Source organism: Erithacus rubecula, assembly GCF_903797595.1.
Source record: "Erithacus rubecula genome assembly, chromosome: 2".
Lineage (NCBI taxonomy): Eukaryota > Metazoa > Chordata > Aves > Passeriformes > Muscicapidae > Erithacus > Erithacus rubecula.
Window position 1 is genome coordinate 101,565,701 of NC_136685.1, and position 27,937 is coordinate 101,593,637.

A 27,937-nucleotide genomic window follows, 5' to 3' on the forward strand; every position below is an offset into this window, starting at 1 on the left:
TGCCGGCGGGAGCGCGCCACCTGCCGGCGGCCCCAGCTCAGGCCCGCGGCGGCCCCGCCCCGTCCGGCGGCGCCTTCCCGCGGCCATGGCGGCGCTGGGGCTGTGCCGCGCCTTCGGGGCGCTCCTGCTGTCGGCGGGGCCCCGCCGGGCTCGGCCCTCGGTGCTGCCCCAGCCCTGCCTGCCGGGGCCAGTGTCGGCGCTTGCCGCCTGCCGCGGGCTGGGCGGCTCGGCGCCGCGCTGTACCACGGACCCGCTGTGGAAATGCCGGACCAAGTACACCGTGCGGCCCGTGGGCATGAAGAAGACGGGCGGCCGCGACCACACAGGTGGATGGACGGGCGGGCGGGCGGGCTGCCGGGGCCGGCTGGGTGTGAAGGGTCTCGCCTGAAGCCGCTCCTGTGTCCCGCAGGCCGCATCCGCGTGCGGGGGATCGGCGGGGGACACAAGCGGCGCTACCGCATGATCGACTTCCAGCGCCTGCGCTACGAGAAGGGGGCCTCGCTGGAGCCCTTCACCGAGAAGGTCATCAGCATACGATACGACCCTTGCAGGCGAGTGTGGGGTGCTGGGTGCGGGCTCGGCCCCGGGCCTGGGCAGCCGCGCTAGCTGTGGCCCCCTGTTCACCCGCCGCGGCTTCTCCGTGCAGGTCGGCTGACATCGCCCTGGTGGCCGGCGGCAACCGCAAGCGCTGGATCATTGCTACGGAAAATATGCAGCCAGGGGACAGCATCACGAACTCGCCTCACATTGGCAGGATGGCAGGTGCACGCCAGGGCTGGGGACAGCTGTGCCGGTCTTGCCGAGGGCTCGCCGGCTGCTCGTTGCTCAACTTGTCAGTTTCTGTCTTCCAGTGTCAGCCAGCGAAGGCGACGCGTACCCACTGGGGGCTCTGCCTGTCGGCACGCTGATTTGTAACCTGGAGAGCCACCCTGGGAAGGGAGCACAGTACATCCGGGCAGCTGGTGCGTCCCCACACAGGGAGCACACTGTTTATAGGAGTTTGGCTGAGCACAAGGGATGAGGAGGGCAGAGGGCACTGCTCTGGGTGGCCAGTGACAGGAAGTTGTTCATCTTCTCTTCCTGTTAGAGTGCAACGCATCTCTCCAGAAAAGCAGGAGCAGCTCTGCCCTGTTGATTCCTCAGGGCCCCATCTTCAGCAAGAACTGCATTTACTACAATAGTGGGGGGGCGTTGGGGATTTACCAGCATGGGGATGTGCTTGTCACAGGTGGGATACTTTGTTCTGCTGCTCAAAGCAGCTGCTTCCTCTCTTGCCTGCTGCAGGTACTTGTGGGGTGCTGCTGAGGAAAGTGAATGGGACAGCCATCGTGCAGCTGCCCTCCAAAAGGCATATGCAGGTAAAGGAGCTGTACTGTCCCTGGCTTGACTGCCTGGGCACGCAACCATATGTCCCCAGGGAGGGCTGCAGCTCTTCTCTGTGCCCTAGGTGCTGGAGACCTGTGTGGCCACAGTGGGCCGCGTGTCCAACGTGGATCACAACAAGCAGGTGATCGGGAAGGCAGGCCGGAACCGCTGGCTGGGCAAGCGCCCACACACGGGCTTGTGGCACCGCAAGGGTGGCTGGGCCGGGCGCAAGATCAAGCCTCTGCCACCCATGAAAAGCTATGTCAACCTGCCACGGGTCAAAGCAGTGGAGTGATGCCCGGGTCCAATAAAGTGTTTTTCATACCACTGCTGTTGCATTACTAATGCCTTTTATGCACAGGGCCTTTCCTCACTTTCCCACAGGTCAAGTTCTGCTGTGTTCAGTCCCTGGCAGGAGTAGGATTGGTGGGAGAGATGAGTGTGGGGCTGTTGACCGCCTTGGCTTGAGTTTGAGGTTGGGGGGTGACTCAGTGTGGTCAATTGGCACAATCGTGACAAACCTAGGTGTAGGACACCTGAGCTCTTCTCTCACCCTCAGCGTGCGAAGCAGTGAAGGAAGCAGATGGGAAGGTGGCTTCCAGCCAAGGCGACCGGGAAGCTGGGAATCACGGATCTCAGCGCCTCCCTGCTCTCTGGCCCCACTTCTGCCGCCGGCGGCTGCTGCGTCCTGCCCTCGCCACGTTCCCTGTCCCACGCTGCCCCGTCCCTCGGCTCCCCGAGTGCCGCCCTGTGCCTCATTCAGCCCCCAGCGTCCGCCTGAGCTCCCCGGTGGCGCCCGCCCAGGCCCAGCCCTCACGGCCGCCGTCGGGCGGGGCCTGCGCAGGCGCCCGCGGCCGGAGCGGCGGGGGAGCGGTGCCGGAGGTAACGCGGCCCCGGGAAGGCGGCGGGCTGGGCACGGCCGGGCGAGCCCGGCGAGCGTCCCAAGCCGAGCTGGTCTGGGACGGGCCCGGGCTGTTCAGGGGAGGCCTCGGTCGCGGCCCCCGGGCGGCCGGGGAAGGGGTGCGGCAGCCGAACCGGGCCGAGTCCGGTGCTCAGTGCCCGGCGAGCTCTGGCTTGGCCCGCGCCTGGAAGGAGCTTTGATGCTGCCGCTGGCCCGCCGGAGCCCTCTCCACGGGGATGGCAGTGCCCTGCCACCTGCCTTTAGCGTGTGTGCCCGGCCACAGGCCTGTCCCTCACCCTGTCTCAGCCCCGGCTGGTGATTTGCAGCGGAGCCCTCCAGCGCAGACTTGCACTGGCCCCCTGATCCAGCATGTGGGCTCTGCCTGGCTCGGGTAGCTCGCTCCATCAGCACGCAGCCAGCTGTTACAGCTGAGCTTCCTGGGGAAAGCTGCCTTTCCTGGGCATTGCTGTTCGTATTCTTGCCATGCTCACAGTGTGTTTGATGGTCCAGAAATCACTGTGTTTTGCCCTGTTATCTTGCCACTACATATATGCAGCTTTCCAAGGAGAAAGTGAGCCATATCTCATACTTGCTGTGTTAGGCGTTTACAGCACTGCCCTGGAGTACAACCAGTGCAAAAGCACATTTTAATGGTTGCTTTGCCATATCACCAGCACTGTGACACACAGGAACATGGATCTCTAGCCATAGAATGCCTCAGCCACCTCTCCCAGCTCCTGCTTCCCCTGTGTCCCTGCAGTCACATCTGCTGCCATGGTGAATGAGAAGCACAATGACACCCTGCTTGTGCAGCTGGGGCCCAAGCTGCAGGCCTACCCAAAGGAGCTGCTCCGGCAGCGCCAAGGCCGTGCCGGCCAGCCGGAATACCTGGTCCTGTGGAGCATCGTCAGCTCAGAAGAGAGAGCAGCGGGAGGCAGCAGTGCCTGCTGTGCAGAGGCCAAGGCAGAGAGCATCTCCATGTGGATGTCTGCAGAGGAGGTGTGTGCCAGCTGCCCGGCGCTGCTGGGCCAGAGGAGGCCGGAGGGGCCGCGGCTAGAAGAGGAGAAGGCGCCCGGCCCGTCGGACAAAGCCTGGCTGGACGAAGCCTCGCTGCTGGAGATGAAGGCTGACGTCAGGAGCCTGGTGCAGCGAGCTGGGCGCCAGGTGGCTGAGGCCGGGACGTCCGAGGGCCCCATCCTGAGCACGGTGCACGTGCTGGGCGCCTACGCCAGCATTGGCTCCCTGGCGGGTGCCTTCAGAGAGACAGGAGCCCTGGAGCTGCTGACGGTGATGTTGTGCCACAAGGAGAAGCAGATCCGCCGTGGTGCCGGTCAGATGCTGCGCACCCTGGGCGTGCACGATGCAGGTGGGGGCTGCTCCTGCTCAGTGCCACTGAGGAGGTGCTGCTGGGCCTTTGGGAGGGGTGAGATGTCTGGGAAGCAGCATGTCTCAGGGCTTCTTGGCAAAAGGGGAAGAATCAGTGTGGATCTTCCACACTTCCTTGGTTGCACTTGTCTGGACTGTTCTTGGGAGTTAGAAACTCTTGCCAGGTTTCTCAGCTGGGATGCTGATTAACTGTTAGGAAGGTTAAGGAATGTTAGCGGTGGCTGTCTCCTCTAGCAGTCCCAGCACCTCTCCTGCTCCACCACTGAAGCCCAGCGTGAGGAAACTGGAGTTTCTCAAGCTGAGAGATGCAGCTGCCACTTTCCCATTTGCAGGTTCAACCAGTAGCAAAGCTGAGTGCCCATCCTGGAGCACAGACACACACAGGACTCTGACAGCACACACTTACAGCACTCATGTAAACACAAGCACAGCCAGCTGCGTCCCCTCCTGCTCTTTGTCTGGCAGGGTCAGAAGGTCACTCCTGCCAGCACACACTGAATGTTCCAGGTTCACAAGCAGACACACACATTCATGGATCCCTCGGCTACCAGTATGGCCTCTCTGTCCTGCACTCCTGCCTGGATCCAAGCCCCTCTACCAGTCTCAGGGATCCCCCTGCTCATCAATTTGTCAAACCTGATGCTTGCTAGTAAAACTGTAGCACTTTTATTCCACAGTCCACATTGACACATCCCTTGGGATTTTCAGCATCAACCACCGCCCACCTCATACCTTGGTCTGGACCCAGGACTTCCTCCTTGCTATTCCAGCATGAAGTTTTGATGATTAATTATATGCACAGCAGGGTTGGGAAAGATGCAGATACCTTTTCCCCCTGGCCTCAAACACTGCAGTCCTGCTTCAGCTGCTGGTGCTGAACTCCTCACTTGCCTACCTTCCAGCAGCTGTTCTTCAGAACACACACTGTTCTCTCTCCAGTGGCTGATGACTAAGGATCCTGCCAACTCCAGGCACGAGCACTGGAGAGATCCTTGCACTTGCCCCAGTAGCTGGCACATCAGGCCAGGGACTCCTACACCCCTGATCAGAACTGAGTAATTTGACCCGGGTCAGCTGTACACCAGTCTTCCTGATAACTGGCATTCCAAGCTGAAATCTGTGATTTGATGGCACCTCCAACTGTTACTCACTCCATTGACTGACTACACAGGGCTCCCACACCACCAGTAAGGCTCCAGTTTGTGGTACCAAAGGCCACTTATGCAGATCTCACCAACAACTGGCACTCAGTCTTTACAGCACACACATACACAAGGCAGAGAAAAACCTAGTAATGACTCAATAAGAAAGTAGGACAAGTTTTGTCAGACAAACACACTGACCAGCTGTGGTTTAACCAAGACTGACACCTTTTATATCCCTTTCTCTGCACCCCTTTTTGTGTTCCTTGCCAATTCCAATTAATCAGATAATCTTACTGAAAAAATAATCATTCTCATATGCCAGATGTCCTTACTAACTGTTGTCCAGATGTCCTTACTAATTGTTGTGACTGACCAGATTTGTTTCTCCTCGCTGCATCCATTAACATTAGTCAAGTTTGTGATTCTTTATATTCTTGTTTATGGCTTCCTTCTTACTTTGACTTTTTGCAGTGAAAAGGATAAGACTGGATGCACTTAGAGGAACAGATAATCTTCCACGTACCCTTGCAATGAAGCCCAGTTCCAAAGGGCTTGACACAACCCTGATGAGTAGAGGCTGGTCCTCACCCAGTTCTCTCATTTAAGAGGCACTGCCATGGCTTGGAAGTGCTTGATGAGACTTGGGTGCAGCTGAAAGATTGCTGGTAGTGGGGTATCCCACAGGAGATCTGGCTTTCCCTGTCCTAGTGCCTGAGTTCCTGCAGCTCTGAAGTGAGGCAGATGAGGGGCTGAAACTTGAGTTAAAACTTGATTTCAGGTTAAAAACTTGACTTCTTTTCTTCCCTGGGACCCTGTTCTGGAGTCAGTTATTTGGGGTTGCTCTTTGTGACAATCTTGCAGCATTAGGGGTAGAAAAAATACCCCATGGAGCAAAATGTTGCCACTCCAGAGGAAGGGACAGAAGATGAATCAGGTGACAGCAAAGCTGTTCCTTCCCTGCAGCTCTCTCTCTTGCAGGGAGGGTGGGGTGAGGGTTGTCTTTCTGAGGCCTGAAGAGTTGTTGTTGTTGCAGGGAGCCGGGCCCATGTCCTGCTGTCCCTGAGCCAGCAGGATGGCATCGAGCAGCACATGGACTTTGACAGTCGCTGCACTTTGCTGGAGTTGTTTGCTGAGATCATGTCCTCTGCAGAGCACTGCATGTCTTTCGAGGGGATTCACCTCCCGCAGGTAGTGACAGACTCACCACCAGCCCTGGCCTGTGGGGCAGGAGGGGCCAGGAGGGCTGGGAATGAGGGCGAGGGCTGGCACCCTTGTCTGGGACAAGAGGGGAGTTGAAGGGGGCAAGTGAGCAGGACTGGCTGTGGGGAGAGCCGGCTCAGGACTTGGTGAGAGGCTGGGGGTGTGCAGAGGCACCTGGAGAGCCTGGTCTGCCAGCAGGGAGGGGAGGCTGGGCTGAGAGGTCTCTGCTGCTGCCTGCTGGTCCAGAGCTCTCACAGGAGCCTGCCTGGGAATGAGCTGGTGGCTCAGAGAGAGCTGGGAGCTGGAGGTGTTCTGCAGGCTGAGTGTGAGAGCTGTGCTTGTTGCAGATCCCTGGGAAGCAGCTGTTTGTCCTGGTGAAGCGCTACCTGTGTGTGACTTCTCTCCTGGACAAGCTGAGCAGTGGCTTGGAGCAGGGAGAGGCTGTGCCCTGCCGTGTCCCTGAGGAGAGGAGCTGTGTGAAGCAGGAGTTTGAGTTCAGCATGGCCATGGCAAACCTCATCTCGGAGCTGCTGCACGCGATGGGCTGGAGCCGCAGCCGCAAGGCAGAGCTGCTGCCCCAGCAGGACCTGCAGCCTCGCCCTGCCCGCTCCATCTTCCAGCACAAGACTCCAGCCAGTGCTGCTGCCGAAGCAGCCGCCACGTCCCCAGTGAAGGAGCCTGTGGCGTTCAAGACGCGCTCGGCCTTCCCGAGCCGCAGCAGCTACGTGGAGTATGTGCAGGCCACGCTGGCGAGCGGCATGCGGGTGCGCATGCTGGAGGACTACGAGCAGGTCAGCGCCGGCGATGAGGGCGAGTTCCGCCGCAGCAACGACGGCATGCCCCCAGTGCAGGTACCCCTGCTGGGGAGCAGGCGCTGCCAAGGGGCCTGTCTGTGCTCCTGTGCAGCCTTGCGTGGGGACGGTGGGGTTGGGCCTGCCTTGCCCCAGCCAGGTGCGTGTTGGGCTCTCATCCTCAGGTGTACTGGCAAGCTCTGGGCTGCACGTACTGGGTTCACTGGCACATGGTCGAGATCATTGGCCCTTCAGAACACAAGGAGCTTGAGGGCAAGGAGAAGGTGAACATCCTGACACAAAATCACAGACTGAGAGCAGGTGAGCAGCCCATCAGGCTCCAAGTATGTTCCAACTCTCCCACTGCCCTCCTGTCACCTTCCTTTCTCCCAGCAAGCTCTTGTATGGTGGAGAGCTCTTCTGCCAACCATGAGTTCTTCCCATGGGGAAGGAGGAGTGAGCAGCAAAGGATGGGGGATTTGGCAGAGCTGACAGTGCCCTTCCTTGCTGTACTCCCCTGCAGTTCCACAGCCATTCCTGTGCAAGCCCTTGGGGGGGCTGTATTCTCTGCCTTACCTGGGGCAGGGGCTGCCCAAAGCTGCAGAGACACTGAGCCGTATGGAATGGTGGGAGCTGCTCTTCTTTGTGAGGAAGCTGGAAGCACAGGAGCAGGAAGAGATCAGCTGTCTCATTCAGCAGCACCAGGGAGAGCAGGTAGGACCCAGTGCCTGCAGCAGGGAAATGGAACGGAGGGAGAGACAAAGGGAGCATGAGGGAAAGGACCAGCCCCAGAGGAGATGGCAAGTGTGAGCTGTGCAGGGGCAGTCTGAACAGGGCAGAAATGGGAGGGTGAGTGGGGGATGGCAAAAACGTGGAGAGCTTGGCCCAGCAGAGCAGGGAGTGGAGGTGAGAGAAAAGGCAGGGTCTCCTGACTGGAAGTGACTGTCCAGCAGGCTTTGGGCAGGTGAGGCAGGGCCGTGGGAGTCATTCTGCCGGTTGTACTTGGGTGGTGAGCATGGGTGGGAGGTGTGGGGTGGTGAGAGCTGGGCTGGGGACAGCCAGGAGAGGGTGGCGGTGGGGAGTGGCCCTGGGCACCTGTGGCAGTACAGCCTTTGTGTGCTTTGTGCCAGTGGCCTCCAGGAGGGGCGCGGGGCGAGCCCGAGATTAACTTGCCCCCATGGGTGTGGCAGTCAGAGGTGGATGAAGAAGGCCTGGTGCAGCTGTCGGTACCTGTGAAGCTGGCCCAGAAGGTGCTGCAGGTCCTGGAGAAGCGATGCCAGGGCAGCTCTCTGCGTGACCTGCGTGACTCCCGCGTCTACGCCAGACACTTCCTCGGGAGGGGGGCAGAGCAGGATGGTGGAGGGAGCCCAGCGGCGTCCTCAGAGGGTGACGGCCACAGGAGCAGCGGCCCCGAAGGCCCCATGGCCGAGGCAGCGGAGGGAGACCTGTGTGCAGCGCCAGGGCCGCCCCAAGCCCGCGGCGTGGCACTGAAGTTGGATTCCCAGCTGTTCAGCGAGCTCTTGGAGAGGGAAGGGCTGTTCTTGCCGGAGGTGACGGAGGAGCAGAGCCAGGGTAATGTCCTGCCACACGCTGGGGCACAGGTGCGGTGCTGGCAGCAGCACTGCTGCCTCCCCAGGGGAGGGCTCTGGGCAGGGCATGGGGGCCGTGCAGGCAGGGGTTGCCTGAAGTGGGGGTGCCTGTGGGTGCTGGCTCTGGGGGTGTGTGTCTACCCCAGGAGCTGCTGGAGGTGTCAGCGCTGCCCTGACGGCTCTGTCCCTCCGGCCAGTGCTGGGCAGCTGCGAGGGGCTGAGTGAGAGCAGCTCGCTGGCCAAGGTTGCAGCTGTGCTGGGCGTGATCCAGAGCAGCAGCTCAGCCGTGGGGCTGCGCTTAGCTGGGCTCAAGCACATCCTGAAGATCCTTGAGGAGGAGCCCAAGTCAGAGCAGCAAGTCAGCACAGCCCAGGGCGGGCTGGGCACAGGGAGTGCTGGGTGAGTGCTGGGGTGCTGCCCACCCCTTCTGCTGCCCTGTGGGCAGGGTGGGGGACAGTGCTGAGCTGGGAGAGCGGGAAGTGGCAGTGGGAGTGTGTAGGGTGCTATGTGCCAGAGGAGAGGATTTTGTGTCCCTTTGTCCCAGGCAGGCTCATTCACGGAGCTGTCCAGCTGCAGGGTGGGCAGGGAGGAGGTGGCCGGTGGGGCCCAAGGTGCTGGCGTGGCAGCGACCGTGGCAGGAGGCCATGCTGAGGTGTCCTGTCCCATGCAGGGAGAAGCTGGTGCAGGTGGCAGTGGAGCTGCTGAGCGCAGAGGTGGCAGAGAAGGCGCTGGTGGCAGTGACGCTGCGGCTGCTGGCCGTGCTGCTGGCCCGCTACGAGTGGCGAGTGCCCTTCGCCACGGAGGGTGGCGTGCGGGCGGTGCTGGGCTGCATGCAGCAGCACGGCTGCTCTGCCCTGGTGCAGCAGGCCGGGCTGGCGGTGAGTGCCCGGGGGGCCGTGGGTGGGCAGGGCTGCCCTGGGGGCGGCGGAGGGGCCGCTGCCCTGCGCGCTGCTCTTGTCCCCGCAGGCCCTGAAGGTGCTGGTGGGAGCTGCGGACAGGGAGCCGGGAGGTGCCGGCGGGAAGTGCTTGCCCTGGAACCACGGCGATGCGCAGATGCTGCGGGAGATCTTTGCCAGCATCGGCTCTGCCTCCAGCGAGGGCTCTGCCAGCCTGCTGAGCAGCATCCCTGCTGCCCTGAGCACCATGCAGAGTGTCCCAGGGTAGGGGCAGATCATGGGGAGCGGCTGAGGCTGGGGGAAATGTGCATGGGGAGGGATGGACAGGTGGGTGGAGGGGAGGAGAGGGTCACGGCTGTGTCCCTGCAGGGGCTCCTCAGGGGTGCAGAACGGGCTGCTGGTGGTGAACATGCTGATGGACGGGCACCGGGGCCTGGCGGAGCAGCTGGCAAGCTGCGGTCTCCTGGCGGTGCTGCAGAGCTGCTGGAGGGCCGGGCAGAGCAGCGGCTGCCCCCAGGCAGTGCTGGCCCTCAGCGCCATCAATCGCCTGGCAGAGCACCGGCTGCCCCTGGGCCCGCAGGCTGCAGGTACCGTGCTGCGCACGCTGCCCGTGCCACGGCCCCGCAGGTGCCACAGCAGGACTGCCTGGCCTGACAGGGCAGAGCATCCTGAGGGGCTGCTGCCGCTGCCTGGGGGCCAGCTGGGCTCACGTGTCCTTGTCATGGCAGGCACAGAGGTCCTATTAGACCCGAAGGGAGTGCAGATGCTGCTGGGTGGCCTGGACGATGGCATCTTGTCCAAGGAGGTGGTGGTAGCCCTGGAGCGGCAGCTCTGCAGCCAGAGCCCCATTCCCTCTGGCCAGGTGGCCCAGCTGCTGCAGGACCAAAGCTGCTTCCAGCTGTTGCTACACAGCTTGGAGCTGCTGGGGACAGAGAAGGCTGTGTGCCTGAGCATCCTCAGGTGTGTGCAGGGCGACTGGGGGGGTCTGGGACCCCCTCAGCAGGTGTGTGGGTTGCTGGTGGTCATGTTGGGGACACCCAGCGCATGTTTGTGGGTGCTGGTGGGGATGTGCAAGGGCGGCAGAGGACATGGCTGGGTGCTGGTGAGGTGTGCAAGGCACCAGGGGAGCCTTGGTTCCCAGGCCCTGACAGGTGCCTTCCAGGTGGGGCAGGGAAGCAGGGCTGCCTGTAGCACTGCTATCCCTGTGCCCCAGCTTGAGCAGGCCCCCTCCATCACCCAGGATCCTGAACAAATTCCTGGACAGTTACCAGGAGGATGTGCTGCCCTGGCATGAGAGTGTGGAGCCCTGTGTGTCCTTGCTGAGCACCCACAGCAGCAGCTGGGAGGTGAGGGGGCCCCGGGGCACCGGGCAGGCAGGGGTGGCTGTGCCTCAGCCGGGCTGGGCGCTGGGCAAGCAGGGCCCTGCTGGTGAAGCCTGGCCTGGTGTCCGAGGCGCTGGCAGAGGTGGGGAGCGGCTGTCCTGGCTGTGTCCGTGTCCTGGTGGCCACCTGCCCAGTGTGGCTGTGCTCTGCCGGGCTCTGGTGGGTGCTGGTGGGGTTGGGATGAGGGGAATGGAGCTGCAGCTCTGGCTGCTGGGGAGGGTGGGGAGTTGCCAGCAGTGCCCGTCTGGTCACGGCTGCATCTCAGTAGGTGCTGCAGGAGGTTGTTGGTTTCCTGCACCGCCTGGCCAGCGCCAGTAAGGACTGTGTGGTGGTGATGTGCCACGTGGGCACCCACGAGGCTGTGTCCAAAGCCCTGGAAAAGCACAGCACGGTGCCGTCGCTGGCGCCGGCCCTGCTGGACCTGGTGATGGAGTGTGAGAAGTACACCAGCCTCTACAAGAAGCTGACGAGCAGCATCTTGGCTGGCTGCATCCAGGTGGGCCTGGGGAGGCATGGCTGCACTGGACATTTGGCTGTGGGGCCATCAGGCTGTCCCTGCTGCTGAGGGATGGCCTTGTGCTCTCTGGCTGGCACAGCCCTGTGGGCTCTGAGGGGAGGAGGACATGGGGCCTCTGGTAAGAGCCTTGCCCCATCCCTCAGCTGGTCCTGGGACAGATTGAGGAGCACCGCCGGAGCCACGAGCCCATCAGCATCCCCTTCTTTGATGTCTTCCTGCACAACCTGTGCCAGGGTGAGTGCAGGCAGGGGGAGCTGACCCCAGGCTTGGTGGCTGGAAGCTCCATGTGCTCTGCCCACAGGCTCCAGCATGGAGGTGAAGGAGGACAAGTGTTGGGAGAAGGTGCAGGTCTCTTCCAACTCGCACCAGGCCAGCAGGCTCGTGGACAGGAACCCCAAGACCTACTGGGAGTCGAACGGCAGCACCGGCTCGCACTTCATCACTGTGCACATGCAGTGTGGGGTGGTGATCAGGTGGGGCTGGGCCGGGAGGGCTGTGTGTGGAGAGGGCACTGGGGATCTGTGCCAGCCCTGCCACAGCAGCCCCGCCCTGGGGGCAGCGGGACACGGCCGGCAGGGCAGAGTGCTGTCAGGGGCTAGCGCAGGGAGGTGGGGACAGCCAGGCAGCCCCGCGTTTGCTGTGCTGCAGGGAGCTGAGCATGCTGGTGGCCAGCGAGGACTCCAGCTATATGCCGTCCCGGGTCGTGGTGTTGGGCGGGGACAGCCCTGCCACCATCAGGACGGAGCTCAATGCGGTGAGTCCCTGCGGGAGTAGCGGGCTGGTCCTTGCCGTGGCCCGTGGAGGTCTGGCCCTGCAGTGAGGCCCTGGGAGGTGCCCTCGGGGAGGTGGGAACGGCAGGAGCTGCACTGCGGTGCCTCTTGGGGCTCCTGTCGTGCTGAGGGCTCAGTGCCTCCCTGCAGGTGACCATCCTGCCCTCGGACAGCAGAGTGATCCTGCTGGAGAACATGACCCGCTTCTGGCCTGTCATCCAGATCCGGGTGAAGCGGTGCCAGCAGGTAGGGGAGCAGGGCTGGGCCTGGGGGCGGCAGTGTGGGGCATGGGGGCCGTGCCCCAGGAGCTGAGGGTCCCTCTCTCCCGCAGGGTGGCATTGACACACGTGTGCGTGGCATCGAGGTGCTGGGTCCCAAGCCCACTTTCTGGCCCATCTTCAAGGAGCAGCTGTGCCGGCGGACATTCCTCTCCTGCACTGCTCGGGCTCATGCCTGGAGCCAGGAGATCTGCCGAGACCGGGGGCAGCTGCTGCAGCTCTTTGGCAGGTGAGTTGTGTCCTGGCTGTGCCATCGCATTCCCTGGTGTCCCAGGGCCCCAGGGGGACGTGGCTGGCAGCCTGTGAGGAGCCTGCAGGGTTGGGAAAGGAGCAGCTGGGTGTGCCACCTGGATGGGAGAGGCCCTTGCTCCTTCCTGGCCACCACAGGTCCTGGATGGCCAGGGCCTCCTTGGCCCTTAAGCCCTGGGCTTAAGCTGGGCTGACCCCCCAGACAGAGATGCTGGTCTCTCACCAGGGCCAGTACATCCTGACATGGCAGAGGTTGGCCAGGCACAGCAGGATTTCATGGCCACAGGCACTGCACAGCCCCCGTTGGGCAGGAGCTGCCAGGACCTCAAGGGCCATTGGGGGCAGGTCCCAGAGACAGCAAGGGGCCCTCACTGGCTGCTAGGGGCTAGTGGGGCCAGCGAGCCATTGTGCCTTGGCAGGGGCAGAGCAGGGAGCCAGCACTGGGCTCTGCTTTCCCATGGGAGTTCTGCAGCCCTTGGTACCATGTGCTGTTGCTGTTGCAGACTGAACCGGGCGCTGCAGCATGAGCAGAGCTTTGCCAACCGCTTCCTTCCTGACGACGAGGCAGCCCAGGCATTGGGCAGGACGTTTTGGGAAGCCCTGGTGAACCCCTTGGTGGAGAGCATCACCAGCCCAGGTATCCTGCACTCTCCAGGACCCACCCGTGCTGTGCCGCAGGCAGAGGCTCCTGGCTCAGTGTGTTTGGCCCCGCAGACACTGATGGTGTCAGTCCCCTGGCCTGGCTGCTGAGCGAGTACCTGGAGAGCGTGGAGCTGCCCCACCGTGCCACGGGGCACAGGGCTGCCTTTGGTTCCTGCGTGCGGCGCCTGACCCAGCTCCTGGTGCATGTGGACCCTGGCGGCCCCGAGCCAGAGGAGAGCAGAGCAGCTGGTGAGCCGGGGCTGCCCTGCCGTGGGGCTGGGCGGGGGCTGCTCCACGGTGCCAGGCTGTGGCCATGGGGCTCCTCTGGGGAGTGTCCTGTGGCACAGAGGCTCCTGGGCCAGGGAAGGCTTGTGGTCATGCCCCGGCAGTGGCCGTGCCTCCCCAGCATCCCCTCAGCCCTGCTGTGGTGGGTCAGTGTGTGGAACCTGCCCATGGAGGCACACTGAACCTGAGGTTGACCCTTAGCAGGTGGGAAGGAGAAGAAGAACAAGCAGGTGCTGCCCAGGACTGCAAAGATGGTGGTGGAGAAGTCGAGAGGCCTGTGGGGAATCTTGCAGTGCTGGCGTGGCGTGGTGCAGCAGCAGGTAGAGCTTGGACTGGGAGGGGTGTGGGACCTTCCCTGGGTGGTTGGAGCAGGGAGTGAGATTTGGCAGTGCCCTGGGAGCATGGAGAGGGCACAGAGCTGTACCTGGCCTCCACAGAGCCCGGAGTGACACGGGGACAGCCCTGCTGCGCCTGCCACCCTGGCATGGCTCGGGTATCAGCCAGGCCCTGTGCCCAGGCTGATGCTGCAGGCCAGGAGACAGATCCAGTGGCGAGCTGTTGTTTCCTGCTGGGCTGCTGCTGTGTCTCCATAGTGCTGTGTCTCCACAGCCCCTGCCCAGCCCTCAGACCTTTGCCCCCACCCTGGCAGCCCCGCGGCAGCCCCAGGGCCCTGAACCCCAGGGCCCCGGGCAGTTGGTGCTGGCAGGGCAGGGTGGGGCTGGGGCTGTTCCGAGGGGCTCGTCCTGCTGCGGGCTCAGCCCTCGCGCCGCTCCCACAGGTGCAGCGGTTCCTGGAGGCGGTGGGGCAGGCGCCGGACCTTGCGGAGCGCTACTGCCAGCTGTACCAGCGCCTGCGCGGGGCCACGGAGGAGCTCTTCGGGCAGCAGGCCGCCTTTGTGCTGGCCCTGGGCCAGGGCTTTGCGGGGGCTTTGTTGCAGCTCTCCTTCCTGACTGCCCTGCACGTGAGTCGAGGGAGCGCGGCCCTCGTGCTGTGGCCCGGGCGTGGACTGGGGAGCTGCCCTGGCCCACGGTACTTGGGCAGGCTCTAGGTTGGGGGTGTCCTGTTCCCCCCAAGCCACTGAGCCCTGCCCTGGCACCCAGGATGGTGCCCAGCTCAGGTGCGTGGTGCTCATCCCAGCGTGGGCCCGGCCCTAAGCACACTCCTGCCTTGGGCTGGTGCCTGAGCACCCTCAGCCTCTGCCTGGGAGTGCCAGAGTTTCCCGTCTGCTCTCTGCAGGGACATTGCCCCAGCTCGGCGCTGTGGGCACCTTGTGAGGCCTGTCTGCAGCCAGCCCTGTCCCTTGCAGGTGAGTGAGCAGTTTGCCCGCTACCTTGACGTGCAGATCCAGGAGCTCCGCAGGGCTGCAGGCAGCACGGGGCCTCTGGAGCGGCTGCAGCACTTCTTGGAGCCCTTTGTCGTCTTCAGTGGCCTGGAGTTTGCCCACACCTTTGAACACTTCTACAGGTGAGGCTGCTGTGTCTCCCCAGAGCCAGGGGCCTGGTGCAGCATGGCCTTGTGTGCTGGGGGAGCCTGGCCTGGTGTGCCAGTGGTGCTCCTGCTTTCCTTCTACGGGTTCATAGAGTGGCTGCTGCCAGTATGTGGAATCACATTCCCTGCTGGGGACAGGGAGGGGACATGTGTGCTACCAGGCCCGTGTACCGTGGGGTGAGGCCAGGCTCGGAGCTGGGGCTGTCTCCTGGCACGTGGCTGATGGCCACAGGGCTCAGGCCCAGCCCTGACTGAAGCTGGTGTCCATGGCAGGCATTACCTGGGGGACCGGCTGCTGACGCAAGGGCCATCTTGGCTGGAAGGAGGCATCGTGGAGCAGATCGGGCTGTGCTTCCCCAGCCGCTTTCCCCAGGATATGCTGAGCAACTTGGCCCAGTCGGAGGAGCTCCAGCGGCAGTTCTGCCTCTTCCAGCTGCAGGAGCAGGATAAGCGGCTGCTGGAGCTGGACACGGGCCTGGACGAGGTGAGAGGGAGGGTGGTGTGGGGAGGCTGGAGGGGATTTCCTCACAGGTACCCCGGAGCCTGACTTGAGCTGTTGTGCCCCTGTGTCCAGGTGCTGGGAACAGCTGCCGTGGCAGATGTGCCAGAGGTGAAGGTGCTGGCCCTGTCCCCCCGCTGCTGGCCCGTTTCCCCACTCTGTTACATGGATGACCCTGGGAGGTTTTTCCCGGCCGTGCTGTGCTCCCCCCTGGATGAGTTTGCTGACTTCTGCTGGCAGAGTGAGTGCTGTGGCTGGGGGTGTGCCCAGACCCCCCCGGGGCAGCTCAGCCACAAGTGGTGGTGACCTGGGAGTGCCTGGCAGGGCTGGTTCCTATCCCTGGCACTGTCCCTGTACTTGGCAGGCCAAAGCCAGCTGGGCTGGGAGTGCACGAAGCCCCGTCGGCTGCAGTGGACGTGGCTGGGCCATGCCAAGCTGCAGTTTGGAGACTGCATTCTGCACGTGTCCACGCTGCAGATGTACATCCTGCTGTGCTTCAACAGTGCCCAGGTAGGAGCTGGGGCCACCGAGGGGCCAGGGAACCAGTGGAGGCTGAATGGAGGCTGGAGCATGGCAGGGCTGTGTCCTCCCTTCCCTTCTGATGGGGTCTCCAGCAGCGTTTGGGGCACAGGAGCCCAGTGTCAGGCGAGGCCTGTGGCCAGTGAGTCTTGCCCATTGCCCTTCCACCCCTGCTGCAGGAAGTGGCTGTGGAGGCCCTCCTGCAGGCTACGGGGCTGCCTGCTGACCTGGTGCACCACGCGCTGACACCGCTGACCCAGGGCCAGGGCATCCTGGTGGGAAGCTGCACTCCAGGGGGTGAGTGTGGGGCTGGGGTAGCCAGGGGAGGGGCTGGCCTGAACCCCGAGGGGTGCTGGGCTTGGGGGTGCACAAGCTCATAGGGCTGTGAGGGGGCCGTGTCCATGTGTTGGTGCTCAGGCACAGATGTGTGTGTCAGTGTCGGGCTGGGGGATGATGTGTGGGGTGGGGTTCGGGGCCATGCACAGGCCATGGGTCAGTGTGGGTAGTTGGGGCTCGGGCCAGGGACAGGTCTGAGGTGGGCAGGAGTGCTGGCAGTGGCAGGAAGCCCAGCTTGGGTCCCCCAGGCACACAGGTGTGTCCTGCGGCTCCTTCAGGCCCAGCTTGAGGCTTGGCTGAGCCTGACTTGAGTACTGGCTCCAGGTGTGCTGCAGCTGAACCAGGCAGCCCTGGTCCAGAGCTCCGGCTGCCAGCTGAGACTGCTGCCCCAGCAAAGGTACCTGCGCACAGAGAGGGCCGAGGTGAGCGCCCTGGAGAGGAAGAGGAACATCCTGTGCTGCCTCATCACCCGCATCCTCAAGGTGGAGAAGCAGCTGCACATCGACAACCTGGTGTTCAGGGTATGAGGGTGTTGCAGAGGGGCACAGGGACTGCTTGGGGGATGCAGCCACTGTACTGGGGCTCCCTTGCTGCCCTAGGTGATCGATGCCTGTCAGAAGGGCGAGCTGGGGCCAGGGGTGCAGTTCCTGAGCTTCTGCTGCCACAGCGTGGATGTGCTGTCCTGCATCCTGCACCTGCTGAACCAGGGCTATCTCCAGCGCCAGGAGGGGAGGCCTCATGTCTTGGAATACATCTCTGCTGAATCCACAACGCTCCCTACTTCTCAGGTCCAGCCACAGGTTGCCTTCCAGACTGTAGAGATCAAGACAGCAGCAAGCCTGACCTCTGCCGAAAGGAGACAGACTTTTTCCACATTCAGGTAGACAAGGTCTGGCCAGGAGGACTGAGGTTGAATCCAGTCTGTCTCTTCCTAAACAAGTGTGAGTTTTGTTTAAATAAATGAGCTATGCTCCACCCACTCCCACCTTGTAATCTTTCACGGAGCTCAGCTGGTCCATGGCTGGGAGTGTGGCCAGGCCAGACCCCTGTGTGCTCAAGCAGCTTTGACAGTCCTACTTGCTGGAGTGGTGGTAGTAGCTGCACCCTGTCCAGATTTGTTTTCTTCCAGCTGTGTTGAGTCATGCCCTCAGACATGCGGGCACACACACATGCACAAACCCTGCCATAATGGTAACAGCATTAATTTATTAAAATTAATCCCGAAAAGTAACCATACAATAAATTTAAAAAAAATAGAATCTTGTAAAAAAAAAAACTCAGGTGCCCTCATCCCACACCTCCAGCTGGCAGCACCATGGGGTAGGGCTGGTTGGGAAGGGATGAGGAGATGAAGAGGACAGCCTCAGCAGCAGGGCTGCAGGGAGTCTGGAAAAGCTGCTGAGGCTGTGCTGTGGAGGGCAAGGCCAGCACAGCAGTGCAAGGCTGGCAGTGGGGCTGGCAAGGGTGGTACAGGGGTGGTGGGCCCTACTCAGCACCTGCCCCCTGCACAGAGCAATCTGGCTGGCTGCAGCACTGGGGAACCTGCCTGGGTCCAGCCCAGCTGGGACCCCAGCTGGCTACACGGCTGGCCTGGCAGGTGCATCTGCAGAGAGTGGGGCCCAGAGCCCTTCCTGGCTTTGCTGGCTGGTGCCAACCCTTGTCCCAGGCTGCTGTTGGGGGACAAGAGAGGCAGATGGCATGGTGTCCTGGCTGGTGTTGGAGGGTGCATGGACCCGGTCTCACTGGCCTCACCTTTACGGGTCTTGGCCCACAGGATGCAGATGTGATATCCCCCCCACTGAGGAGGCAGGGACTGGTCTGCAGAAGATGGGGACAAGAGCATGTCCAGCTCCCTGTCTCCTCCTGCAAGCCACTGCAGCTCCATTCCAGGGATGCCCCAATCTCTCACACACTCTTCGAGTAGCCGAAGATACCCACAGGGAGGTACTTGACATGCGTTGGCCACTGTGCTGCCAGCTGGAAAAACTTCACATCGTTCCACTCCACCCCATCTATGGAGACTGAGAGGAGAGGGTGCAGTGAGGCACAGCCCTACCACAGCCAGCCTATGTTGCCTGGTCTGCCCCACTACAGCCCCAAGGGGCTGCCCTTACCTCGCAACATGGTGTTCTGGTGCTTGGCTGTGCAGATGAGGCGTGTGATTCCTTCAATGACTTGGCTTTTGGGTTCTAAGTCTTTTTCTTTTGGTTTCTTGCTCAGGAACATCACTGGGGGCCAAGACCAGACAGGACGCATGTTAGGATGTCCCAAGCTGGCCCTAAATGAGAGCCCCTGCCCCAGTGCATTGACTGACCAAGTGCTAGGCCACATCTCAGGCCCGCCATCCTGCAGGCACCCCCCGCCCTTTTTGCAAAAGACTGTGGCCCCACAGGCAGAGAGCACCCCAGAGTGGGCTTGGTTACCTTTCTTGTTTTTCTCCTTGGTGACCACGGTCATGGCCATGGTGCTGGGGGGCACCAGTTCCCCTGTGCTGGGGATGCGGCTGACCTGGAGTGAGCGGAAGTTGCTCTTGAGTGTGTTCTTGATACCCGTCTCCCGCTTGTCACCCTCCTTCTTCTTGTCCAGCCCTTGTGTTGTCCAGTAATCCACCTGCAGGCCCATCACCTCCACACCAGGGCTCGGAGACCTGGGCAACATGGGCAGCACATGCAGCACACAGGTGCTGCCCTTGCTCCTCCCCCCACTGCCTCAGGCTGAGGGGGCCTTGTTTCCTTACCCAGTACCCGAGAGGCCACTGCTGACAGATGGAGAGGGTGGCGGGGTGCTCACGGTCTCCTTGCCATAGGGAACAACTGCACTAGAGGCTGGTGCTGAGCTCAACAGGGAGGGGGTGCAGACTGTAGCATCATCCGAATCCACTGGGGAGAAAAAGTGTGGATTGGAGAGACACCAACAAGAGCCCTCCATCTGTGGAGAAGAGAGCTCGGCATTCCCAGGGACTCACCAGAGGCACTGAAAGACTGCTCCACCAGGCCCACCTTCACCACCTGCAAGGACAAAAGCAGAGGATACCCAGCATCAGCAGGACTGTGCACTGCACCTCTCCCCTCAGCCCCTGCTGGCCCCTCAACTCACTCACCCCCACAAAGGGGACAAACTTCTGGCAGGAGTCCTCGTCGGGGCTGCAGAAGGAAGAGAGACTGGTCAGGGTCTGAGTGTGCTGAGCACCAATTGCTGTGTGACTAATAACCTTGTGCCTTAGCAGCCCTGCACTAGCAGGGGTCAGTATCCACTAGGATCATCTCCTCTGCCCTCCCTCCCATGAGACCCCCTGTCCCCAACATGGCAGCAGAGGGCACACTACACAAGGAGGCAAGGAGTTGTCCCCTCCAGTGCTGGGAAAGGGCTTGCATGCGGGAGGGCAGCCCTGCCCCTCTGTGGGGTCATGGCTCCTCTGCACAGCAAGAGGGATGGACGCACACGGGGAAAGGCAGGGAGGGGCCAGGCAGAGGCACAGCAAGCACAAGCCAATACCTGATATAAAAATCAAAATAGAGACTTCTCTTCCTTGGGTGCCAGAAACCAAGAGAAGGGAGAGGTGAGAGTGTAGCTGGAACACGAGCATCAACCCCAGGACAGCATAGTACCGGCTTGCAGCCCCACCCAGCCCATCCCAGCCCTGACAGCTGATTTCCACCATTGGGGCTGTCACAGCCACAGCTACTGGAGGGGCCAAGCACACCGGGAGGTGGCAGGGAACGGTGCTGTGGGCCTCTCACTGTGGGACCCCAGCTCCCCTCAGCACCATGCTGCTCATCAGTGAAATGCACGGCCTCACTCAGTTGTCCCATGTCTCTCATTCCTGCTCTGGGCACGTCCCAGACCAGAGCCGCCTGAGGTAGGACAGGCACCCTGGGGCCATACTCACCTCTTCTGCTTGTAGGTCAGCATGGCCTCAGAGATGGGGAGCTGGTGAGAGAGGCTGGCTCCAGCGATGAACTGGGCAACACGGCCTGCTATGTCCACAGTGTCTGCAGGCACAAAGAGCCATGAAGACCTTGATGGCAGCTGGGCTCCCCCTCAGAGCATTGCCAATGCCAGCCTGCCCCACTCCTCACCTGCGGTGGGCGGCTCAGCCCTGCTGAATAGCTCCCGCCAAGCTGTGTCCAGGAAGAGAGTGCTGTATTTGTTATCCACAGAGGCCAGGTACTTTGCCAGAGGGTGAGAGCCTACAGAGGAGAAGGGCAGTGTTGGCTTCAGAGTCTGGGAAGGAGGCAGAGGACAGCCCTGGGGCTGGGCTCCTGATGGCTCTCACCCAGTGGTACAAGCAGGAAGCGAAGGTAGTTGAGCCAGTCGGGTGTCTTGCTGGCCAGCTGCTCCACAAAGAAACGGAGGACAACACTCAGGTAGCTCTGGTCCCCTGCCACCACCACCTTCACAGGGGGAGGCATATGGGAGTTACAGTTACAGCTGCCAAAGGGAGAGGAAAAGGAGACTGTGAGGGATGTGCAGTCCTCAGCAGATGGGCCAGGAGACACCATCTGCCAGTGCAGCTGACAAAAACCCATTCTTGAGAATATCCAGCTTAGTGTAAACTGCCATGGGCAGAAGCAGTACTGGAACGCCCCTACTCTTCCAAATGTGTACACCTGTTTCCATAGTAGTGTCCACAAGCCCTGGGGAGCCCGGGCCGTACCCAGCCCTTCTCTGGATCCACACAGTGCCACCAGGCTGAGCCCAAGCTGTACTCACTATCGCTGGATGCGGGAGACAGTGGTGTTGAAGGCTGCCTGGATGTCCGCCACGGAGCAGGTGGATACAACCAACTGCTTGTGCGCCTGGAGCTGCTCACTCACGTACTGCCAATGTAGAGAGCTCAGGTTAAGGCACCCTAGAGGCATGGCTGTGCTGGCCAGCACCAGCCCATGCTGCCCTGGGTCCCGTGCCCCCCAGGTTAGAGCTGGGACACCTGTCCCCACCCATGCCATGCAGGAAGGCCGAAACCATCAGGTGACACAGCTGCATCCTGAGCATCCCCGCTCCTCCCATCTCTGCTCTAGGGGCCAGCCAGCTCCCTGCTCTCCCCTTGGAGCACAGCAGCCATCACCCTTGTCATGGCAAGGGCAAAACTGTCCCAAGAACCAGGCTGTGTTCCTTGAAATAAGCAGTTTGATTCAGGGACTCTCTGATTTAAATTCTGCCATTCCACAGCAGGGTCCAGTTCTAGGCTCACTCTGCCTCTGCTCATTCCCTCCTCTTGCTCTCTCCCACTGTGGCACTCCAAAATCCTTCTATTTCTTCACGTGTCTGCATGCAGTTCAACAATGGTAAAAGAGGTAGTAATATAGATAAGGGGGCTCTGGGAGTGGGCATTGATCCTTTTTTCCCTATCCAGCACAAGTGGAACAAGCCAAGAATGCATGGCCTGAGTCAAGACTCCACTGCCTCTCACTATGTCTTTTCTTCTGCCTCAAAAATTTTCAGCACCATTTCTGGATGCCAGGTGTAGCTGCAGGATCCTGGAGGGGTCTCACAGGTGTTTTATTAACTTGCATGTTTCCACACATGTACATTTCCTTGCTCACCTTTGACTTTAGAGCTCCAGGTATGGTGGAGGAAACTGCTTGTCAGGGGCCAGGCCTGTCCTCAACCCCATCCTGCTCTGATGAGATAGTTAGTGCTCCCTGAGAGTGGCAGGGAGACTCTTCCATCTCTCAGTGGGAAATAGCTTTGCTGCTTCCCAGGGCCTGCTGCCCACAGAGGAAGGGAGCCCTTTGCAGGTAATCCACAAAGCTCTGACCCATGGTTCCTGGGAGCCAGGACCAAGCAGTGAGGGCCTAAGGAACAGTCTGCTAGTCAGCCTTTCTGGGACTGATCAGGACATCATGTTTTGAGGATCTAGTGATGCTGTGTGATGGAGGAGACACACCTGATTCTTGTGTATGTGGCTCAGCACTATGTAGATGCATTGTCTCCCTGAAGGAAGGGCAACACTGGGGGAGAGGAGGCATAGCTGGTTCCAGTTTCCCTAGGATGCTCTGCCATGATTGGGAGAATTCATCCTGCTTACAGCTGCCCCCACATGCATCCAGCTCCCATCACACCTACTCACCTGCCCCTGCCACTCAGCAACATTCACCAGCACAATGCTCTCGGGGAGCTGCTCGTCTGAGACCAGGATCTGGTTCAGCTGATCGTAAACAGACTTTCGAGGCACCTGCGACAGCATCACCATAAAGGTTAACTGCAGTCAGTCACCCTGGACACTGCCCATGGCTAAAGATCTGGCAGAGCTCTTGAGTGGGAAGCCTCCAAGTGGGATGATTCTCCAGGGTCTCACCTGGGTGTTATGCCATGAGTCTGGAGAGCTCTCACTGTCCAGGCTGCTGGCACGGCCACCCTGTCCCTTTGAGCCCTGCCGGTCCTTCACAGAGGTGCTGCGGGGACGCCACAACTGCTTGCTCTCTGCCTTGCTGTGAAGGAGAAGCAGGACAGGAAAAACTGTTGAGGAAATCTCATCTCCACCAACCCCTACTCAGTTCAGGGAGTCAGTGTGAGCTCACTCAGCCCTGGGAGGGGGCACAGACTGCCTTACCTGGGGGATACGGCACTGGGGAGTTCAGCTTTGCTGCCAGGGCCCAGCTGGGCCAGTCTGTCCACGCTGCCCTCCCTCATGGCAGCCTCTGTGGGGGCCAGCCGGGAACTTGGCTCCTCTGTCACCAGCTCCTGAGGGCCACACAGAGTCACTTCACACACACTGTTCTCCTTGCTTCAGCAGGGAGCAGCTCTGCACCCATGGGTGCACATCATCATGAGAGGCCTGGTGGCCCTCCTGGAGAGCCAAGGCTGCAGGGTCTTGGGAGGGCTGGGCTGCACGTCCTGCAGACCCTAGCACTCCTTCAACTCTTGCTGCTCTCCAGCACAACCTACTTGTCTTCCCAGCCCCTGGTACTCCAGAAAGCAAGCTGGGGTTTGAGAGACTCCACACCCCATAACCTGGACTCACCACTGCAGGGACCTCTGTTCCTGGCTCTTCCTGTGGTCGCTGTGATCCTGGGCTCCGCTTGTCTGCCTCGCCCTGGGGAACAGGGAGTGGGGTCAAAGCAGAATGGAGCACTCTGCGCAGGGCAGCTGCCAGTGACCCATGCCTGGCCTCACAGAACATAAGCTCCCACAGGAGAGTCGGGCATCTCTGGGACCAGCCCCAAAGGATGCACCCCATCGCTACCTGTCTGCCTGTGCTGGGAAAAAGAAGAGGAAAAAAGGAAAGGAGCAGCCCCAGGCACGCGCTGCCAGGAGCTGTGGTCTCAGAGTGCAGTCACTGTGGGGGAGTTGGGCTAGCTGGGGAGGGAAAGGGTCAAGAGGTGGTGGTGGAGGTGTAACTCACAGGGCTGCCCGACTCTTGATCCTGCCCTTTCTGGCTGTGCAGACTGCCGATCTCAGTCTGGGAACCAGAATGAGAGACCCCCTCAAAGAAACGCCTGCAGAGAAACAGACAGACGAACAGACGGACAGACAGACAGGAGAGAAAAAGGCAGGAATAAGAGAGGAACAAAGTCACCATGATCCCAGCACACCCCCACCAGCCTGTCCCAGGCACAGTGCTCTGTGGAAGGGTCCTCAGTGGGACACAGGGCCAGACAGCCAAGTGCCTGGGTCACGCACAGCTGAGGAGCAAGCCTGTTAGCAGTGCTCCCTGTGACCTCGGGTAGCTGGAGGTAGGGCCTCCTGGTGCTTTCTGCCTCAGGTGATCCCCTACCTCTGCAGTGCAGGGGAGGAGCTGCCACCTTGCCCCATCTCACTGGTATACGGTCTCTGTCAACACCACACCTCCAGCATGCTGTTAAACCTCTCTGCCTCCTCTGCACCATCACAGCTTCCAGACTTCTGCTGCCTTCCATTCTGCTTCCCCTCACTTCTGCCTGCTGCTGCTTGCTGCACACTTCCAACTGCAGCGTTCACCTTTCCTTTCTGCCCTCCCCTTTCCCAAGCCTCTGAAGACCTCAGTATTGGAAACAGAACCACACCTCATGTGGCACAGTATTTATATTTGCCAAATTTTCTGTCTCTGAGCTGATGTTTTGGTAGAGTTGCATAGTGCAGCTCCAAGGTCCCATTTTTAAGTCACCACAGTTCACACATGAAGTTTCTTGGGGAATCCAGGACAGTCTCTGCCACTACAGTGTGAGCTTCCACCTTTGCTTACCCTTTTACCACACATAATTTATTTGCAAAGGACCACTTTTGAGCAGTCTGTGGGCTGCTCAAAGACCAGTCTTTAGGAAACAAGTGGATCTCACTTGCCAGTTTTCCCAGGACCTTTACAGCAACCAGAATCCAACCGCAAGGTGTGACTTTGCTGCAGGAGATCAGAGCTAGACTCCCTCTAAACTTTGTGTATGTGCTTATTGACACCCAGGAAATGTTTCTCCTGATGTGCCTAGTGTGCAGATAGGACTATGAGGTTGTGGGTTTCCAGGGATGGCCACTGAGGCATAAGATATAGAGTTCTTCTGTTAGCACTCTATCAGAGTTTCTTTCCATTGTTTTCTACCTTTCTCAACAGGATTTATATTTACAGGATTCTCAACAGGAAGCTAGAGGATACCTCCCCTGAACATCCTGCTTGCTCCTTTTATTTTCCTTTTAGTATCTTTCCTCATTTGTATACAGCACACAGCACACTGTACTGCCAGGAACAACAGTGTTTGTCAGGTTTTACTGCTCCTGAAAGGACATTCCACCTCTGTAAATAACTGATGGTTCCCACACAGAGCAGCTCTTCAGCAGCAGTGTTTATACACTGGTTGGGAAAATTCAAGGTTTAATCTTCCCCTCACTGGCTCTGTGACCAGTTGCTTCAGGTGTAGAGTCACAACAGTGCCCTGGTGGGACATTTTCTCCAGGCCATACTGCTATAAATTACATCTTTTACTAACATATTTCTTCGTTCTCTTCCCCTCCATTCTCAGCAACAAAATCTCAGGCATTATCACCACCCTGTACAATCATTGCTCTACACTTGCCTTTTCCCAGCCAGAAATATCCATACAGACTACATTAATAACTTAAGAGTAAAACCAAAAAAACATGTAGGTTTTCTAATAGATCACCCCTCAATCAGCATCTCTTCCACACTGCTCCATACTGTCCCAAGTAACTCCACCAGAATGTGACATACCCTTGGCACCACTGGAATCAAGAGGAGGTATCTTCATTTCCTCCTTTTTCTTAGACACTGGATGTGCCTATACTGTATTATATTTTCTCTGGCTTTCAACACTCCATTTCAATTGGGCTGTCTCCCCCTTTCTGATGAAAGCTGTGTTTGTTTGTGCCCTCTCTTAACTCACAATTCAGAAGCTTTCATCCCTCCAGGACATCCCATTAGGCGCACAGAGCTCTTCTGCAGTTTCCTGTTCTGCAGTTTAAAGGCTCTCTTCCTACAGGCATGACTGAGCCCACATCTCAGCACGCTGAGATTTAGGTAAAGCCCAGTCCTTCTGTTAAATGAATTTAGCCCCCCCGTCCCATCCATTTTCCCAGTCACATATGCTCCTTCACCTTTGACATTCAATCTACATGTCTGACTTGAGGTTCCTCCAGTTTCAGCTCCAGTTTTACTCCACTGCAGGAGCAAACTGATGCTGCATGGCTTCCCTGGCAGACCAAAATGATCAGCTCCCAGCAGCACTAGCCCAATCCAGGGAACCAGCCACCTCACATCTTTAAGGACTGCACACCCTTAGTGCCCTTGCTTCACAGAGATGTTTACAGTGTCTAGCAAGGCTTGTCTATGACAAGAAATCCAACAGATCACCTCAAATTTACAGGCTGGGCTGCAATTTACCTCTCTGAAAAGGCCACGTAGCACTTGGGAACCACCAAGTCTACATGAAACACCTCGGCAGGCATCTTCCCCATCTCCTCAGAAAAAATACAGTCCCAGAATTTTGTGAAGTAGTCCCTTGTGAATTCAAGGGATACACACTCAGCACAGCCAGACCAGAAATTGAGGCACCAGAGACCAAACCAAGTCAGGGACATATTGTGAACAGGATGAAGAACAGCTCAGAGCCCAATCGGTTGTCCTTCCAGGAACAGCACCAAACATCCCAGGAATACTGCAATGGTGGGCACCAGCACAAACCAGCACTCAGTCTGGAATGCTGTTCCAGTGACTGGATGTTTGCCAGTAGGCACTTGCAGAACCAGGGTACAAGACTTATGTTTAAATACTCTCAATAGATTTTTCTTACAGTTTCACATAGTCTATATACATAAACCACTACCTGACCACAGAAAGACCTTCCTTTTTCTCACACAGCATCTTTGTCTCCTTTGATGAGGGACCATATGAAACTCCTTTTAGAGTGCAAACAGAACACTTAAGCACACTGCCCATGTGCCTACTGTCTCCCTCACAATGACTTGTGGGTTTGTGGAAAACACGACTTCTATCATGTTCTTGTTTTTCCTCCAAGTGGCCCATGGATTGCAGAATCCAGCAGATTTAATTTCAGTTTGCCTGTGGCAAATCATGCCTGCTACTCCTGCTAAGTATCTTCAGCAGGGATACCAGCTACTCCAAGAATTTATTTTTTTTTCCCCACATGGCAGGGGGGTTGGCACTAGATGATCTTTCAGGTCCCTTCCGATCATGACGTTCTATGATCCTATGATTCTATATATAAAAACTATAGAAAGAGCAACGCCAAGTGAGCTTGGCTTGACTACAAGAGACCCAGTGCACTATGATGCAGTCAAGTAGGAAGACAATAAAAAACAACTTTTGCACAAAAAGACAGCACAAGAACCATGAGCAGAGAGGTGAGCACAGACCACATGGGAGCAAAGCCTGGTTTCCCTGCATGATCCACTGAAAACCCCTGTGCTATGTCAGCAGTTCTTGGCAGAGCAAGTCACCACTACCTGAAGAATGGGGAGAGGAACAGTGCTGCTGGTTGCTTGCCACATCTCCACACAGAGTGTGAACATAGCATGCACATCTCCCAAGGACTGGTCCAAGCAGTCACAAAGTGCACAAAAGACAGGCATGCTTCAGTGTGGAAAGTCCAGAGAACACCAGGATTGCTGGCAGAAAGATATGAGAGCTGGGAGCAACCAGGGCTTAGATCAAACAGGACTCCACCAGCAGATCAGTGTCAGATGCTGGGCTGGCAGAAAAATGAAACTAAATGTGAAGGAAGTCAGATTTAATGGGCAGTTTTGAGTGAGGAGCTATGCCAATAGAAGATGGCAATGGAATGGACACAAGACAATGCCTGCATTAGCCCAAGCAGCAGAAAGGTGTTGGAGAGCATTTCTCCAGGTCCCATGTGCTGTTGGCCAGGGGTTCCCTGCAATCCTTACCTCAAGGTGGGCTTGGGTGTGCTGTGCACACTCTCATTGTCCTCCATCTCTGGGCCACTGTCACTGTTGTTGCACTCTTCCAGGCTGTCATAGAGCAAGCCCAGGTCTTCTTCCACCTCCTGGGTCTGGTCTACAGGGTCAGAGTCCAGGACCTGTGGGACCAAGCCCAGACAGCAGTGAAGAGACATGGAGTTACTTGCATCCCACAACAGGCATGTACAAGCTGCCTGTCAGTCATGAGGCACACCATGGCATTTGTTCTCAACCCAGGGAGGCAAATCCAGGCTGTGGAAGAATCCAGTGACATTGCCATTGGGCCAAAGGAAGGTGCCATGAGCATGACATCCAAAGGAATCTCAGACACC

The 27,937-nt window shown here is 59.2% G+C and overlaps 3 protein-coding genes across 4 annotated transcripts in view; 2 read left to right on the plus strand and 1 right to left on the minus strand.

Annotated features, from left to right (window-relative positions):
* Positions 1–33: 33 nt before the first annotated feature.
* MRPL2 (mitochondrial ribosomal protein L2) lies at positions 34–1,692 on the plus strand. The gene is made up of 6 exons (XM_079297636.1): positions 34–326; positions 410–551; positions 647–762; positions 852–962; positions 1,285–1,358; positions 1,448–1,692. Exons 1-6 carry the CDS (start codon positions 86–88, stop codon positions 1,658–1,660), a joined length of 897 nt encoding a protein of 298 aa, XP_079153762.1. The 5' UTR covers positions 34–85; the 3' UTR covers positions 1,661–1,692.
* Positions 1,693–2,197: 505 nt separating this feature from the next.
* On the plus strand, positions 2,198–17,213 carry LOC306815435 (cullin-9-like). The gene is made up of 30 exons (XM_079331995.1): positions 2,198–2,247; positions 3,027–3,632; positions 5,831–5,985; positions 6,345–6,848; positions 6,974–7,109; positions 7,312–7,502; positions 7,985–8,360; positions 8,575–8,776; positions 9,048–9,255; positions 9,344–9,537; positions 9,643–9,860; positions 10,002–10,233; positions 10,514–10,619; positions 10,924–11,151; positions 11,316–11,406; positions 11,474–11,645; positions 11,821–11,926; positions 12,093–12,188; positions 12,274–12,449; positions 12,973–13,106; positions 13,184–13,360; positions 13,601–13,716; positions 14,175–14,357; positions 14,703–14,860; positions 15,158–15,368; positions 15,459–15,624; positions 15,748–15,893; positions 16,082–16,199; positions 16,563–16,759; positions 16,838–17,213. Exons 2-30 carry the CDS (start codon positions 3,041–3,043, stop codon positions 17,120–17,122), a joined length of 5,874 nt encoding a protein of 1,957 aa, XP_079188121.1. The 5' UTR covers positions 2,198–2,247; positions 3,027–3,040; the 3' UTR covers positions 17,123–17,213.
* A 211-nt stretch (positions 17,214–17,424) lies between these two features.
* LOC306815445 (phosphofurin acidic cluster sorting protein 1-like) overlaps positions 17,425–27,937 on the minus strand; it is a 53,961-nt gene continuing 43,448 nt past the window's right edge. For both annotated transcript variants that reach the window (XM_079332004.1, XM_079332005.1), the window contains exons 9-24: positions 27,573–27,724; positions 23,587–23,680; positions 23,206–23,277; positions 22,795–22,925; positions 22,540–22,672; positions 22,312–22,416; positions 20,952–21,058; positions 20,515–20,669; positions 20,318–20,428; positions 20,128–20,230; positions 19,339–19,381; positions 19,204–19,246; positions 18,976–19,117; positions 18,662–18,885; positions 18,353–18,466; positions 17,425–18,259 (exon numbers count right to left, since the gene is read on the minus strand). In XM_079332004.1, the coding sequence (XP_079188130.1) occupies positions 18,144–18,259; positions 18,353–18,466; positions 18,662–18,885; positions 18,976–19,117; positions 19,204–19,246; positions 19,339–19,381; positions 20,128–20,230; positions 20,318–20,428; positions 20,515–20,669; positions 20,952–21,058; positions 22,312–22,416; positions 22,540–22,672; positions 22,795–22,925; positions 23,206–23,277; positions 23,587–23,680; positions 27,573–27,724 (1,845 nt within the window). In that variant the 3' untranslated portion in view covers positions 17,425–18,143. The remainder of the gene's footprint in view (positions 18,260–18,352; positions 18,467–18,661; positions 18,886–18,975; positions 19,118–19,203; positions 19,247–19,338; positions 19,382–20,127; positions 20,231–20,317; positions 20,429–20,514; positions 20,670–20,951; positions 21,059–22,311; positions 22,417–22,539; positions 22,673–22,794; positions 22,926–23,205; positions 23,278–23,586; positions 23,681–27,572; positions 27,725–27,937) is intronic.

Coding starts and splice junctions, on each gene's coding strand:
- MRPL2 (XM_079297636.1), top strand. CDS start 86: ATGGCGGCGCTGGGGCTGTGCCGCGCCTTCGGGGCGCTCCTGCTGTCG. Junction 963..1,284: donor ACAGTACATCCGGGCAGCTG/GTGCGTCCCCAC, acceptor TGCCTGCTGCAG/GTACTTGTGGGGTGCTGCTG. Junction 1,359..1,447: donor CCTCCAAAAGGCATATGCAG/GTAAAGGAGCTG, acceptor TCTGTGCCCTAG/GTGCTGGAGACCTGTGTGGC.
- LOC306815435 (XM_079331995.1), top strand. CDS start 3,041: ATGGTGAATGAGAAGCACAATGACACCCTGCTTGTGCAGCTGGGGCCC. Junction 7,110..7,311: donor AAATCACAGACTGAGAGCAG/GTGAGCAGCCCA, acceptor ACTCCCCTGCAG/TTCCACAGCCATTCCTGTGC. Junction 12,189..12,273: donor GGGTGAAGCGGTGCCAGCAG/GTAGGGGAGCAG, acceptor TCTCTCCCGCAG/GGTGGCATTGACACACGTGT.